Raw genomic sequence first — 17212 nt, forward strand, 5'->3', positions numbered from 1 at the left:
CAGTGGGGCCAGAGCGGCGTGCTGGATCAGCTGCGACCGCAGCAGGGTCACAGTCTGTCCGGTCGTAGCATTATGTTAGCATTATAAAAGAGTTGACTCCTACAAAAACTGGAGAGGAAGTGCAGTTTGGTGAAGTATCGAATTTATGCAAACTGCCAGAGTTGCAGTTTCAATATGGAATAGCTGCCCTTAAAAAAAATACATACGAATTATTCCGACTTCAGATCTATTTAAAGTCAGAGAAGCTGTACAGTCAGAAATAAGGGAATTAAGTACGTAACAGTAACTGACTTGATAGATATGCACTCTCCATTACACTTATTTACTCGATGTAAGAGTGAAAGTAAGTGTAATTTTATTACCTGTATTTCCACGACTTGCATTACCGTCTCAGCTGGTCCGTTGTGACTGATGAGAGTCGAGACTCATGTGCGTCATTGTGAAATTGCTTTCGTGTGCTGAAACTTGGGCTCAGTGTTCTGTCTCGGATACAACTAGAATTACTTTCCTTGTTGCAATCTTTTACGTCAAGTACAGACAACAATACTAGATAGACAGGATTTCCTTCACATTTTGTATGCGTTTGATGTCATGCTCTGATTGTGTTTAGTTAAATGTGGACTCACTGTATAGTTCCAGATGATAGTCGCATTATGTAGTGTGAATAATGGTACTAATATCTCATTGTTATTAAACACAACAGGTACAGTAGAGTAGAATGTTTGCTGAATATGGAGAAGTAAATTGAGTCAGATATCAGAAGCGAAAATTCTGGTGCTACAACTGATACAGCAGTAATCTCGGTATGTTGCAAGTTAGAATAGTCTGATGTAGCACCTTCAAGACTGGTGTGAAATACTTGCGAGCGATCAGATATTATAGAGCAGTTGTGTATGTTCACAATGGACTGTTGACTTTTGCCAAATTTAGTCTAGAAGTGTACTCGAGACATTTTTCTTGAAAGAAGGATTGTCCGTTATTACCTGAATTATTTTACTGTTATCTGGCGTTGTCTCGGTTTCGCTACAGCGTTGCGTAGAGTATTTGTGTGCTGCATGTTACTTGAGGATGACTGAAATTAGTGGGTCACAATAGGATTGATTTTTTTGCTTCTTTATTTAAAAAAAGATGACAATTGCTTTTCTACAAATTGTTTCAGTTTATTTTTTGGCAGACAATTCGGTGGACTGGCTGCCTCATGACAGCATCTCCACCAGCCGCCTGTGGTTGTTCTGCCTGGCGATGTCCAGCGCTGTCTCTCCACCACCAGTCGTGGCCCACCTGTCGGTCCCCGCGTCGAGCAGCACAGCCGCCACTTCTGCGTGGCCATTGGCTGCCGCCCAGTGCAGCGGCGTTCACCTACCGCCATCCCTGGCGCTGGGGTCGGCTAACGCCCGCAGCAGCAGCCGCGACACGGCGGCGTCGCCCCGCACTGCAGCCAAATGCAGAGGCGTCCACTGCCAGCCACTGCTGTCCCTGGCGTCCACCGCCGCCCCCGCCTGCACCAGCAACCTCGCCACCTCGACGTCTCCCCTGGCTGCTGCCCAGTGCAGGGCAGTCCTCCCATCCCCACCCCTCACCCTCAAGTCGGCACCCGCGGCGAGCAGTGCCCTCAGCTGCCCCACTGTCCCCCGCATAGCCACCTCCATCAGCCTCCTGCCCCTCTCTTCTGCAGAGAGGCTCCTGCACAAAACACACAAACTGCCACTCTCTGCTACAAACACACAACACACATAATGAGGAAAACAGCCACACGAGGAAACACAACTGTTGTGAATACAAATGTGTCCTGGAACAGACCTACTGTACTCCCCCTCCTACAGTACAAAACAGTGCGCAACTCTGTGTGTATTAAGCTACAGTAAATCTGTTCTATCCCCCTCATAAAAAATCTTCTCTCATCGTCCATTACAAAAAGCATTGTACAACCTCTGAAAGAATTTCATTACCACATTTTGTCACACTCATTCCTTGAAGTCAGCTCCTCTGCTCTCAGGACGCTACACCTATCCAGTCGCTCACCTCCACTACAGAACAGGCTTCTTGCAGCTAATACTGCGTCTCTGTCTGCAGCTTCACTGCCAGAGGTCACACACAAGAAGAATTTCATCTCCTGGTTTTCAAAGAGACAGTTTCATGATATGCAGCCACAAAAGTTTCAGTGCAGTTACCGGCAGTTTTCTTGACACAGCCTCACCAAATACTGAGACTTTCTGACACACAGGCATCCATGTCTTCGAAACATTTAAGATGTAACAAACACCAAATTGGCAACTCCAACCCTAAAAACTGTGTGTGTGTGTGTGTGTGTGTGTGTGTGTGTGTGTGTGTGTGTCACATTTTGTGTGCCTGATAGCATATGCACATGTATTTAAGATTTACTACCATGCTCAATAGCATCTGAATGATCTGAATGTTTTCGTGGCATTAAGTTTCGGGCGTGCAGCCGCATATATTCAGCCTCTTCTTCTAATATTTCGGCTGAACACCGTCCAGCCATCTCCAGAGTGAGCCGAGGTGACTGACACTGCCACACGTGCTGTGTCCTTTTACACAGTGGTTCGGTCCTCGGGTTTAAAAGGACGGAGCAAGAGGGGAGCGTCAGTGACCTCAGCTCGCTCTAAAGATGGCTGGACAGCATTCAGCCGAAATATTAGGAGAAGAAGCTGAATTTATGAGCCTGCACGGCCAAAACTATGTGGCACCATTTGAATTGTGTTTCGCCTGATTTTTAAGCAGTCCACATAACACTGGTCCTCTGCTCACTTTTCAGTACAGTCTTTGCCTATACAAAATGTTCACTGCATGAGGCCACAAGACACTACTGCTCTGTGTGACTACCAGTTTAGATGAAAATTAATACCACGATGATGCAAATACCAGAACACACTCTACTGCAGATTACACAGCCATTACGCTTGCAAATTCAAATTTATTGCAATAAATGAAACTTCAGAAAGGAACTTCCACCTTGAAATTGTATGACGAAAGTTTCTTTACTGTGCTACTATCTTGGAGTGCAATCCAGCAAGTAAAGACGAAATATCTCAAGTATGGTTTCAGTCACAAGTAATAAAGAGTGTGCGTGTTGAAACTTAAAATCACCTGGCATAAAGTTTTGTGTTTACTGGAGATTCCAACCCAGCACTTAATCGGATAGTTAACTAAGCACAATCAAACGTTAGAAATCTTCATTTTTAACCAGCAGCAAGATGACAAACTGAAATGAAGAGATGACAGTATTTCGCCCTATGCAGATTCGAACCCAGCACCTATCAACGTTGACTTCTGTAATCCGTTCATCATAAGAATAAATCTGATGTGAACAAACACAAATGCAATGATTGTTCAGAAGTCGTAGCCCATGTACACTGGTGTTGTTACCACGACCTCCTATTATGTTAAATGAAACTTTAACCCCTTACCGCATAATGTGCCAGATATGGCACATACCACTTTTCTCTGTGTCAATCTCATATCTGAGAATATATTTCCAAACTGCATGTTGGGACAGATATGGCACACAGTCAAGAGCAGCTGTGCAAGTAGTGTATGCCATCTGTTGGGAGAGTAAGGAATTACGTGTTATGAATCTTTGCTTTGTGTTGCTAGCTGTTGACATCCAAGTTTGGTCACACAAACAGTTGCAATCAGGTACAGTAAGCGATTGATTTCAGTGTTTATATTATTTGCAGAGGAAAAAGGACATCTGTGGACAGTTATAAAGAGGTAAGTTTATATATTTGTTCATTAGAATACATATAATACTGAAAAATAGGTCTGTGACGGATATGGCACAACATGCAGTCCGGTCCAATCGAGTACGTGGTTGCATTTTACCTAAGGAGGCAGCAATGAAGATGAATGGTCGAGGCAGCATGGAGGAAAAGATAGCAACAGTAGACAGTGTGCAACTGTCAGTAATCTCCTGGTTTGATAATAAAGTAGTCAACACTTTGTCAACTTACGTTGGATGCAAACCAGAAGGCGAGATCAAGAGGCTTTTCAGGGAGGAAAAAGAATACAAAATGGTACCTTGTCCACACACTGTGATGATCTACAATGACTACATGGGGGGTGTCGATCTATTAGATTCTATGCTAGGAAATTATAGAATTCAAATCAGATCAAAGAAATGGTACTTGAAGATATTCTTTCATCTAGTTGACTTGGCTTGTGTGAACAGCTGGCTGTTATGGAGAAGAAGAAATATGGACTACATGCCCCTTGTTGATTTCAAGGTCGCAGTTGCAGAGGCCCTCTGTAAAACTGGGAAATCCTTATCCAAGGAACATGGTAGGCCAAGCAATGAAATACAAAAACAGCTTGACTGCAAGAAGAAGAGAGGCCCTACAGCAGATCTTCCACAGCATCAGGTGGGACTGGATGGGATACATCACATGCCTATCTGGCTGGAAAACCGTGGTCGTTGCAAATATCCAGAATGCAAGGGAAAATCCTATACAGCGTGTATGAAGTGCAGTACAACATTGTGCTTGAATAAGGAGAGAAATTGCTTCATCAAGTTTCATAATGAATAGAGAAAAATGGAAACAAAATGTGTGTTATTTTCTCAAAATATGTGTATTGTAATGAATAGAAAGTGTAATTGTTTTACATAAATGCAGTTCTGCTAGTTCATGTACGTATCTTATTGTGTATTTTCCACATTGTGCATCATTAATCCCAAAACTGGTATCACATGGTATTAGTCGTTACTGCATGCTGTCCCATATATGGCACAAACCCTTAATTCTAAAATAACCGCCCCTACATAAGATTTAGAATTTTTTAAGCATTTTTTATGAAATCAGAACATCGAACATAACATGTAACATTTTTTTCAGAAAAATAAAAAAAGCATGCAGTAAGGGGTTAAGATATTCAAATGTATTGACAGTCATCAACGTTTTTCTTAATCACGCTTTAGCTACGTACTTTTTGTTTCAAAAATCGTGTACAGTCACACCTTCTGCATCGTTGTACTCAGATTGTCGCGGTGTTAATGTGCAGTATGAAAATCGCTCAGGCTGCTTTATGTTCTGTAGTGAAAAATGCGAGTAGAACACGGTTAAAAAGTGGCGAGAAATAGGCTGTTCCTAATGTTTTTCGTAAATTAACCGAGGCAATTGGCTTTGAAGTTTTTCCAGAGGTGTGTATAATGCAGTTGCTTACAAATCCAAATTGAACGTCTAGTGTAGTCGGTAGTGTAACCAAATGCAAACCAAATGCGGTTATTCGGGCGTTTGTTTAAATCTCCCCAGTATCATTTATTTTTCTCATTCAATTTGAAAAACCTACATCTGATAATTACGAAACTCACGATTTTTTAAGACTAATGCACGCCTTCTTGTTTCTAATTACATATTGGACGCGAAATTCCTGTTTACATTTCAAGCACAAATTCTTAATTATCGATGTATTGTGAAAGACTGTTAATAAAAGTTGTTTAAATTAAGAAAATATAACAATTTAATTTTTTAAGGCATAAATGAGAAACCAAATCCTCTTTATTTGGACTATGTCCATCGTTTTATACCACAGAGGTAGATATGTATCGTAGAAACACGCAATATGAACCCAACAGAACTGATCTGGAGCCAAGCTGCGGGATTTGGCCTGAGAAATAACAAGACTGTTAAACTGCCAGACGTACAGGAACTAACGCACACAGCTTTCTCACACATCACTGTCGAACGGTTCGTCATAAAAGAAGAGGAGAAATGCTGCTCCTGGTTGGCTTCGTGGATTCTGTTGTTGATAGCCTCGTTATCAACATAGCAGGTGACACTTCCAGAACTGAAATGTATTTCTCTGATTCGGATAAGAAAGGAGCTAAGAGATAACCAGACGACTGACTGTAAGTAATACTTTAGTGGCTTCAACATTTACCTATTTACAGCGAAATACTTCACTATCTTGCGTTACACACAGCTTATAAAGAAAAAAATACCCTGTGGTTCAGTCACGAATTTTCATTATTCTTGTTTTTAATTACAATCTTAGGTTAGCTAAAAACGATAACGTGTTGCGGTTTTCGTCTAGTCGCCAAAGGAGCGTATTGTGGGAGATTTGCAGTGTATTATTTCATTCTGCTTAAACATTAAATGACATTCGAAGCAGTATTGCTCCTCTGCTCGTCTCTTTTTACGTGTGAACTGCAGCTGGCCACGCCACTGCAGGCTAGCTGCACCAGCTGACCGGCCAGTGCTGTCCAAGTTATATGCGCCGGTAAAGCTGTTGTGCCGTATTGTCGGTAAGTCGAAGTGCGCGTAACGCACAGCACAAAACGTACCCTTATTATGGTACTTGACAGTACTTCAGACAGCTTGGCTGCAGTTGTACGTGAAAAGAAAATCCAATAAGGTTCCAGCAAATGCCGGAGAATACATAGTGCAATGTTTACATAAGGTTTATTCTTATGATTAACGGATAACAGTCACTCGTAGACGTTATATATTGGTTTACTTCATGAGCAGCGAAATGTGTGCATGTCTGAATTGTAAATACCATGATGAAAATTTTCAGCTGGCTAGGAATCGAGCCCTAGACACATCATTGTTGATTACATACAAAGACACGTTCACGGTACTATTGTCTTTCACCAGTAGCTAGGAGATGCATGTTTGAACCTGTCATGATAGGACGAAAAGTTGCCCGTCTGACTTGGGACTCGAAACCAGTACCCACATTATTGTTAACAAACCCCAGGGAATCGTTAAAAATCATAATAATATCTCGCATGTATTTTGGTGTGCGCATGTTGCAACTCAAAATGACATACCTGCATTCGCACCCAGAGATGTGTCTTTTGTGAGCGTCTTTAAGACTTTGCAACAACCGGAGACAATGAAGCAGTGGAAATGCATCATTTGAAAGTGATCAAACGTGACGAAAAGGGAGATCTGAGTTCAAATCCCAGCCCAGCGTCAATATCTTTCACATCTCAGGCTCGAATACAGTAAGAGTCAAGTGCCCTGCGGCCTTGTACAGCGATTGGCTCATTGATTTTAGAAAAGTATCTCATAAGAAAGGTGACGGGTGACAGAGTTTCGACCTGCCATGACTTCCGCCTCTGTCAGGGCCCAGCCTGAACCGACTCTCCTCCACGTTACGAGAGCTGGGAGAGATGCTGCTTATGCTTGTTAAAAATGATTGCCGGATGTGAGAAACGAACCCAGACCTTCAGCATACGTGGCAAGAATCATTTCAACTTCTTTCTAACTAGCAACTATTACCACGAATTAAAATTCATGTAAGTTGCGGTATTCGAACACACTATATGCAGACTAGAAATTGGCCTCCTTAACCCCTTTCATTTAAATTTTTAACTATTCCGAGGTTGGCCACGATGCCTCCCCCGTACCTGTCATCCAATCGCTGCGTTATTTTCGCGTACGATTTTTTTATTTTTTATTTATTTTCTATTTTTAGCACTTGATCTAGAAGACCATGTATGCACACAAACTATCTCAGCTGTGAGCGACGCCTTCAAAGTTCCGTGTTCTCGATGGTTGCGTTCCCGATTTATTGCGCAATATCTTGTAAGACGCCCGATGCATCAGTTCCCGAGGCTTGTTTCGAAAGTTGGTCTTCTGCTATCTCTGAGTACTCCACTCACTGGAAGCTCTGTGCTACCATTTTGGATGCTTCGAGTAACGATGAATGTAACGCAGAACAAAACAAATCAGGAGAGTCCCTTCTTCTGGTTAAAATGAGTTTTCACGTACGGAATGGGCTAAAATAAAATGTAAAAAAAAAAGTACGATGTCTTCTGTCTTGAGGACAAACATTTCCTCCGAGATTCCTTCAACACGAAATAGGGTGCTTCTGACCTACGTATTTTAGAGTAGATTTCTGTTTTCTTAAAAATAAATAAATGAGTAAAAAAATACCCTGTAAGACAAAAGAGCTTAAGGACGATTCATTATGTTCTTCTGGCGTTTACGTCTTTTTCTATTCACTTTGCACACTGTTTCACATATGTACTAAAAAATATGTACAAAAATATTTTGCGAAGTTTCTCCTGCAGTTTTTCGCCTCAGCGACGCACACGTGGGGGGGGGGGGGGGGGGGGCGGCGCCCCGTGGTCCACTTGTGCCCGTTTTGTTTCCCTCTGCTGGCAGGTGGTACGTTGTTTCTCCTTTTACCCAGTTTACAGCATTTCTTCATTGTAAATGGACATGGAACGTCGCTAGGATTCAAAATACTGGAAGGCAACGTATTGGGGGTAGAGTTTGTATTATTGTAACTAGCAAAAAATGGTTCAGATGGCTCGAAGAACTATGCGACGTAACGTCATCAGTCCCCTAGACTTAGAACTACTTAAACCTAACTAACCTAAGGACATCACACACATCCACGCCCAAGGTAGGATTCGAACCTGCGACCATAGCAGCAGCGCGGTTCTGGACTGAGGCGCCTAGAACCGCTCGGCCACAGCGGCCGGCTGTGGCTAACAATTGTCTGATAACTCACCAGATGTTCTTCACCCGAGCGCATGTAAACCTGTGTTCCTCAGTGTCTATCAGGTCACAATTCCCACGTGCTGGCGCATCACCCAGATGCATTGCATGAAGTTTCGCTTTGGTTCATACTTTCCTGTACCAAGTAGTTTTCACACTAGTTGCTACGTGTAGGCTGCCGATGTTTTCGTAAATGACCTCCCAGTTGTAGTACTTTTGTACAGTCACATTTCTGCTTTTGCTTCTCATTAATTCCACATAAGTGTTCTTGATTCTTACGATATTCGACGGCCAACTCTGATTTGAGTATAACCGAGTTCGAATCGAAATTGTTCAAAATGATAAAAGCCATTGGCGACGTGCTGTACATCTATGTGTGGATTCAAGACAGTGGGAGTAATTTCGTCTGGTAAGTGGGACTCTTCTTACACAGATGGTATGTGGAACAGACGAATATAGCTTCTGACTTTCTCCCAAAGACGATGAGATTTAATCCCCCCCAGTTTCCGCCTGAGATGGTCAACGTGTCACACTTTACCTTAAAAGTATTACCACGAGTTACAAAATGACCCAAAGGTGACAGATATCTTGCTACTGTTTCACGTGGTGTGGGTAAAACTTGCGCCACACAGTTGACTTTAGAGACCATGTACATATGGATGCTGTCAGGTCTTCTCACCCTGTGTTGCAGTACGATTTATGTTAGACCTGTAGTCCAGAGCCAGAACTTGGACTGAGGTCTCGCGTGTTACGCAAGGATGTTCCGCACCCCACATTCATAATGTGTGGTTTAATGTTGCTTAGCTTTGCACCTGATGCAAGTTGGTATTTGCTGGTGACCTGCAGTGCCTTCTGCGACTCGCTCTCGCCGCTGATCACGAGCCCCCCGTCACCTGCGTGTGCCCTACACACGATATTCTGGCCGTGTGTGTGTGTGTGTGTATGTGTGTGTGTGTGTGAGCGGCCCTCGTAGCTGTTCCCGCAGGGTGGCCAACAGGGGCTCAGTGGCAGTGGCAAACAAGGCCGTCCTACAGGACCACCTTGCCGCACACAATTCTTTAACGCAAGTCAGCTGACCATTGATCATGATTTACAAAGTGCAGTTCTTCGAAATTCTACCAGTGATGTCGCCAAAACACTGGGAAAAATCCGTTGTTTTCAGGAGGCACTGGTGGCTCACCCTGTAGAAAACCTTCTCCAAATCGAGCGGCATTACAGCACACTGAAGGCTGGGAACATGTGCCGTAGCTACCGAGTGTGTATACTCACAAACAGCCTGGATAATTGGTGTCTCTTTACCCACACTAGTACGATACGAGCCAGTTACCTCATGCATTATCATTTTTACTCTGTGGGCAAGAATGCGCGCCGTAAATGACGAAAGAAATACAGCTAAGGAATTACTCAGTGCCACCTGTAATCAACGGAATTGTGCTGTATGTGGTATAAGGAGGAAAATATAATTTCTATAAAGGGTACAGATTCACAGTTTTTTAATTTTTCACTTTCGGATCAACTGAGCAGTAAACTGAAATTGTGATGAGGCTTAAGCTAAGCCTAAGCTAAGGAATTACTCAGTGCCCCCTGTAGTCAACGGAATTTTGCTGTATGTGGTATAAGGAGGAAAATATAATTTCTATAAAGGATACAGATTCACAGTTTTTTAATTTTTCACTTTCGGATCAACTGAGCAGTAAACTGAAATTGTGATGAGGCTTAAGCTAAGCCTAAGCTAAGGAATTACTCAGTGCCGCCTGTAGTCAACGGAATTGTGCTGTATGTGGTATAAGGAGGAAAATATAATTTCTATAAAGGGTACAGATTCACAGTTTTTTAATTTTTCACTTTCGGATCAACTGAGCAGTAAACTGAAATTGTGATGAGGCTTAAGCTAAGCCTAAGCTAAGGAATTACTCAGTGCCCCCTGTAGTCAACGGAATTTTGCTGTATGTGGTATAAGGAGGAAAATATAATTTCTATAAAGGATACAGATTCACAGTTTTTTAATTTTTCACTTTCGGATCAACTGAGCAGTAAACTGAAATTGTGATGAGGCTTAAGCTAAGCCTAAGCTAAGGAATTACTCAGTGCCGCCTGTAGTCAACGGAATTGTGCTGTATGTGGTATAAGGAGGAAAATATAATTTCTATAAAGGGTACAGATTCACAGTTTTTTAATTTTTCACTTTCGGATCAACTGAGCAGTAAACTGAAATTGTGATGAGGCTTAAGCTAAGCCTAAGCTAAGGAATTACTCAGTGCCCCCTGTAGTCAACGGAATTTTGCTTTATGTGGTATAAGGAGGAAAATATAATTTCTATAAAGGATACAGATTCACAGTTTTTTAATTTTTCACTTTCGGATCAACTGAGCAGTAAACTGAAATTGTGATGAGGCTTAAGCTAAGCCTAAGCTAAGGAATTACTCAGTGCCGCCTGTAGTCAACGGAATTGTGCTGTATGTGGTATAAGGAGGAAAATATAATTTCTATAAAGGGTACAGATTCACAGTTTTTTAATTTTTCACTTTCGGATCAACTGAGCAGTAAACTGAAATTGTGATGAGGCTTAAGCTAAGCCTAAGCTAAGGAATTACTCAGTGCCCCCTGTAGTCAACGGAATTTTGCTGTATGTGGTATAAGGAGGAAAATATAATTTCTATAAAGGATACAGATTCACAGTTTTTTAATTTTTCACTTTCGGATCAACTGAGCAGTAAACTGAAATTGTGATGAGGCTTAAGCTAAGCCTAAGCTAAGGAATTACTCAGTGCCCCCTGTAGTCAACGGAATTTTGCTGTATGTGGTATAAGGAGGAAAATATAATTTCTATAAAGGATACAGATTCACAGTTTTTTAATTTTTCACTTTCGGATCAACTGAGCAGTAAACTGAAATTGTGATGAGGCTTAAGCTAAGCCTAAGCTAAGGAATTACTCAGTGCCGCCTGTAGTCAACGGAATTGTGCTGTATGTGGTATAAGGAGGAAAATATAATTTCTATAAAGGGTACAGATTCACAGTTTTTTAATTTTTCACTTTCGGATCAACTGAGCAGTAAACTGAAATTGTGATGAGGCTTAAGCTAAGCCTAAGCTAAGGAATTACTCAGTGCCCCCTGTAGTCAACGGAATTTTGCTTTATGTGGTATAAGGAGGAAAATATAATTTCTATAAAGGATACAGATTCACAGTTTTTTAATTTTTCACTTTCGGATCAACTGAGCAGTAAACTGAAATTGTGATGAGGCTTAAGCTAAGCCTAAGCTAAGGAATTACTCAGTGCCGCCTGTAGTCAACGGAATTGTGCTGTATGTGGTATAAGGAGGAAAATATAATTTCTATAAAGGGTACAGATTCACAGTTTTTTAATTTTTCACTTTCGGATCAACTGAGCAGTAAACTGAAATTGTGATGAGGCTTAAGCTGAGCCTAAGCTAAGGAATTACTCAGTGCCCCCTGTAGTCAACGGAATTTTGCTGTATGTGGTATAAGGAGGAAAATATAATTTCTATAAAGGATACAGATTCACAGTTTTTTAATTTTTCACTTTCGGATCAACTGAGCAGTAAACTGAAATTGTGATGAGGCTTAAGATGGCGACGGTACGACTTGCTCGATGGTTTTCGATCTGGAAGCCTGTAACTCAATAAGAGGAGGTGTAGGCAGGAGACAGAATGACTACTGGGCTGCTAGCGCGACCAGGACCTGCGGCTAATGCAGCGTTCTCCAGTCAAAGCAGCCGGGTCTCCATCCAGCTGGCGAGTCACAGCCACTATTACTGCTCTCCCACTGCGGTACACTTAGTCAATAGAGAGAGTCTCAGTAACGTTAAATTACGAGATTAGTTAGCCTACATGCTCTGTGTGGAATGACCTCTCTCTAATCAAGTAATAAATTTGACAGCCCACTGTTCAACCTGAAGTGAGAATCAGTCATGTTATTTATCGGAAGTGACAACAAAATATCAAGTGAATTGACCAAATCTTGACCACACCAAGAAGCAAATCTATGATTACATGGTTGCCAAATGTATTCTGTGACGTTGCCAATTCTGCGTTAGACTAGCGACACGGAGAATACGTTCGCTCATCTGCTGCTCTCGCCTCGTGAAGGCGCGAAGAAGTTGTCCGCTGCAGCACTGACCAGAGTTTCATTTGCATTTCTCTAACTTATATTTTGATCCAAAGCACTGTTACGAATAATATCCAGACTCACCGACGGCAAATCTAACGTCGTAAATAAAGAGCAGAGGTAATTATTCGGATAGTCGTACTCTTCAGTAGCTATTGTATCTAACTCTGTTTTTGTGCCTTACATGTGCTGTAGAGAAGAAGCTCATTCACCAGGAGTGATTCGCTTTTTTAGCACCACCTCACACTATTTACATTATGACTTAATAACTTTATTTTTAATATTATTCGCTTAAACCGCTTTTCCTTACAGATACGTTCATTGGCATCACCAAAAGACAGCGTAACACCGATTACAAAAGATTTTTCATAAGGTTCGAATAACACACTGTTTCCAGTCAGAAAAGCAAACAGTACAAGAAAATCTTATCAATGACCAGTGAAAAAGCATTCAAAACGCTGTTAAGGAAAATGAACCAATCGAATGAATACAGTACAAGTTCGATAACGTTAGATAATGTGGGAGACTACATGCCTCACAATAACGCATTTCTTATATTTATCTATCGTGTTCAATAAACCAACAAAGAAACCAATGAGGTATACGCTGTACAAACATAGATGAATTGCAACTTACTGTGTTAACCTTACAAGAAAAATATTCTACAACACAACAAAGTTTCCATAACAAAACGCCCATAAATCATCATGAGTTGGCGAGATATTGTGCCCTCCCTGCGCAAAGACAGGCTGTGACTAAGTGCAGCCCGCCGTCATAATGGAAGTTGTGTTGCAGAGCTACCACGAAAGTATGTGTGGAAAAGTAGCAGTGTGTGCAGACATATAATGCAATCATGTTCACAAGTTATTCAGTGCCCGAAGTAAGTCTCTACACTTTTTTCTGCATGAAAAAACTAGAAATTATCTCTGCACAGGACAAAACATCAGCAACTGTATTTTCAAATCCGTAAGCCTTTCACTTTTAGACCTACAGTGCACTGAATCAAGATAGGAAAAAAACGTATGTGGGAGAAGTTTTCTAAGGACTTCTTAATAGTTTTTGGGTCTGCCTGAGAATAACTTTGTCACAGAAAAAATAAAAAAGTCTTCCCAGTGAGATTTCAGCCTACATCTACCAGAGTCACCCCTTTGGTGGGTTAACGCTTCACCCCCGAGCTATCGGACAACCGTCACTTCTACCTCTATCCTTGACCCCATGATGGCGAAATTGAATAATTTTCGGTGTAAAAGGTTAAAGTGGTTGTAGTTTCAGCTTGGGACGAGCATTCTGGACTCGGAAACATAAATCTTATAATCTATACCATCTCTTATTTAACAACCATTCAAGATGTTTACTGAAAATGACAGGAAAATATCAAGTGGATGTGTCAAGACGATTCTCTGCCACTCCAGGAACTAAGTCTGAAGTCACAGTACTGAAATAAAATCAGTCGGAAATTTAAGGGAAGTAAAAGTATCATGACTGCAGGAAGAGGTAGAAGAAATCGAAAAGTAAAGGAACATAGGAAGGACACATTCAGCATATAGAAAAGTCGGAACAACCTTCAGTGAAATTAAATGCCAGGATGACTATACTAAAGGTTCGAAAGGAATCCCAGTGTTAAACGCGCAGGAGAGAGCAGATAGCAGAACACAGTACATTAAAGACCTCTATGAGTGGGGTAAACTATCAGATGACGTGACAGAAGAAGATGTCGAAGCCGAATTGGAAAACGTGGGGGACTGGCCATTACACTCAGAATTTCACAACGGTCTGGAAAACTTGACACAAACAAGGTGGAATGGTTAGTTAACGTTCCCTCGGAACTTACCTGATCATTAGGGAAGGTGAAAATCAAATGACAATTCAGGTTTGTCTGTAGAATCCATGAGACAGGAGTCATAACAACAGACTGCCAGAAACACACCATCCAGACACTACCGAGGCGAGCAAGGGTCGATATTGCGATAGCTTTCACCCAGTGAGCTAAGGAGCTAATTAATCCAAAATACTAACAACAATAATTGTAACATACAGAAGAATCAAAGACAAAACTGAGGATCTGTTCGAGGACGCTAAATTTGGAGTAGAGGATCGAGAGATGTCTATCAGACCTTCGACCTGATAGTGGAAGGAATGTGTAAGAAAAATCGAAATGTTTATTGGATTTGTAGATCTTTAAATGGCGTTTGACACTGTGAAATAGTGAAAGTGTACGAAACTTTAAAATATAGGTATAAGACATAGGGAACAGCAGATAACATAAAATAATCAGGAAGGATTGGTACTCTGATTAAAGACGATTAAAGACAGGAATGCAGGTAGTCTCCACAGATGTTCAGTCTAAACACTAAAGAACCGTTGGTGGAACTTAAGAAACTTCGAGGAATTTAATTAAAACTCAGGGTAAAAAGAATTTCATTGATAAAATTTCCTGGAGATATTTCTGTGTTCACTGAAAGTGAGAAAGAATCACTGGAGTAGGTGAATGTAATAAATAGTCGAATGATCACTGAATTAGGATTAATGAACAGAAGAAAGAGGAAAATATTGGGGAGTGGCGGAAATAAGATGGATGGCAAAGTTTACGTCAGAATTAAGGACCACGAAGTAGACAAATTGTAGGGATTCTGCTACCTGCGAAGCCAATTTAGACTTAGGGACAAAGCGAGGTTGTTACAAAAAGTTATCTAGCACACGAAAACAGGACATTCCTCACAAAACAAGGCTGCTGGTGCAAAAGATAGGCATTAATTGGGGAAGAAATATCTGAATGAACATTTGTAACACAGTACTGTATGAAAATGAATCGTGGATTACAGGAGAAAACAAGAAGGAAATCGAAGCATCCTAAATTCGTTGCTATAGGAGGATGTCGAAATTAGGTGAACTCATACCAGAGGAACCCTGAAACGTCCCTCCAGAATAGGTGAGGATAGGGATATGTGGAAAACTGTGACATGTACAAGGGTCAGCGTAATAGGTTAATCTGAAGTCATCAGAGAACAAGTGCCATGGTACTAGAGGTAGCTGTAGAGGGTGAAACCTGTAGGGCAGGACGGAGATGAAAATGCACAGCACAAGTAACTGTGGACTTTGGGTGGTCACAGCCCTCTAAACTTGTTGTTCAGACAGAAACATCGTCAACAGCACGTGCTTTGCATATGCGTTGTTTCTGTTACTGGCTGTTACTCCATATTGCGCCGCGCGGTTTTAGCCGAGCGGTCTAGGGCGATGCAGTCCTGGACTGTGCGGCTGGTCCCAGTGGAGATTCGAGTCCTCCCTCAGGCTATGGGTGTGTGCGTGTTTGTTCTTAGAATAATTTAGGTTAAGTAGTGTGTAAGCTTAGGGATTGATGATCATAGCAGTTAAGTACCATAAGATTTAACACACCTTTAAACCATTTGAACTCCATACCGCAGCAGAGTGACCAAAGTGGTCCGCATCCTGACAAGCTGGGGCTCTCCCGACATTAGCTTGTCTCTGGTGCTTGACGACCATATTTGTTGTTATTAGCGGAAATATTATGGCAAATCATTTTGGTCCTCTCTCATTCCTATCAACTGCCCCAAATGGTCTCACAAACATGTGTTTATCTGACCCCTGCTAGACCATTCCAATACGCCAATAGTACTAGATGTTTATCTCTTTTGACATAGAGAGTTACACATTCAATGCAGTCACAGTCGCTCCCTGTCACTAGAACTACTGTGTGTGATGTTGGCGTATGTGCCTGAATTATAGCTGATTTTGGTTTGATGAGGATAAATCACTGAGCTCTTGATAATAACTCACTATTTTCATACCAACCTATCCTTAATTAACTTGTCTCATGATACAACCTCCTAATCCTGTGTATACTGCATCGTTAGTCATCTGACTGTATTGTTCTAATTTTATTCCCAGTTCACTTTGCTGACCCTCATTAAATCTAGAGTGAGCATTTACATTTCGCTTTTTGCTATTTATATCTTACCTACCATATAATAGTTGTGTGTGTGTGTGTGTGTGTGTGTGTGTGGTGAGGGAACTCACCGCAAGTGAGAGACAGTGGCCTCATGGGGTGCAGGAGTTGTGGGCAGTGCAACAGCAGCAGCAGGAGTCTGGCGGGTCGTGCCGGCGGAGGTGGCGGCGGCGGCGGCGGTGGTGGCGATGGCGGCGGTGGTGGTGGTGGTGGTGGTGGAGGTGGTGGTGGGCCTCAGCTGTGTAGCGGCTGGTGGGCTGCATACACACAGAGAGAGGCACAGTGTGAGCTGGTGTGTCCTCGTGGGGTTCTGTGGGCATCTCACTGTAGCAAACACACACTCATACACTCACTCACACATACACACAGAACACACGCCGACAACAGGTGTAGCGGTCCAGTTAATACAAATGAATTACAAGTGACATAATCACTTTCAGTTGGTCCACCTGAGTTCCCCACAGCAGTTGCTCACCATACCACACAACAAGTAGTTCAAAATCAAGCACAAACGAAATGTACTTACAGTGCCTTACACTTACACAAAACTTAATTACGGAGTTACTGTACAGGTCAGCTCAGGTACTACCATTCTCAGAAGTATCCGAACGATCTATACTGGATTGTGCCTCTTTGTATGTAACCCACAAAAGT

At 41.9% G+C, this 17212-nt stretch overlaps 1 protein-coding gene across 1 annotated transcript; it reads right to left on the reverse strand.

The window, feature by feature from the left end:
• Positions 1 to 1220: 1220 nt before the first annotated feature.
• Positions 1221 to 16671, reverse strand: LOC124554182 (acyl-CoA-binding domain-containing protein 2-like). The gene is made up of 2 exons (XM_047128252.1): positions 16630 to 16671; positions 1221 to 1683 (listed from the first exon to the last, which is right to left on the reverse strand). The coding sequence occupies exon 2, from the start codon at positions 1647 to 1649 to the stop codon at positions 1356 to 1358; it is 294 nt and encodes a 97-aa protein (XP_046984208.1). The 5' UTR covers positions 1650 to 1683; positions 16630 to 16671; the 3' UTR covers positions 1221 to 1355.
• Between the last annotated feature and the right edge of the window lie 541 nt (positions 16672 to 17212).

This window comes from Schistocerca americana, chromosome 11 (genome assembly GCF_021461395.2).
Source record: "Schistocerca americana isolate TAMUIC-IGC-003095 chromosome 11, iqSchAmer2.1, whole genome shotgun sequence".
Taxonomy (NCBI): domain Eukaryota; kingdom Metazoa; phylum Arthropoda; class Insecta; order Orthoptera; family Acrididae; genus Schistocerca; species Schistocerca americana.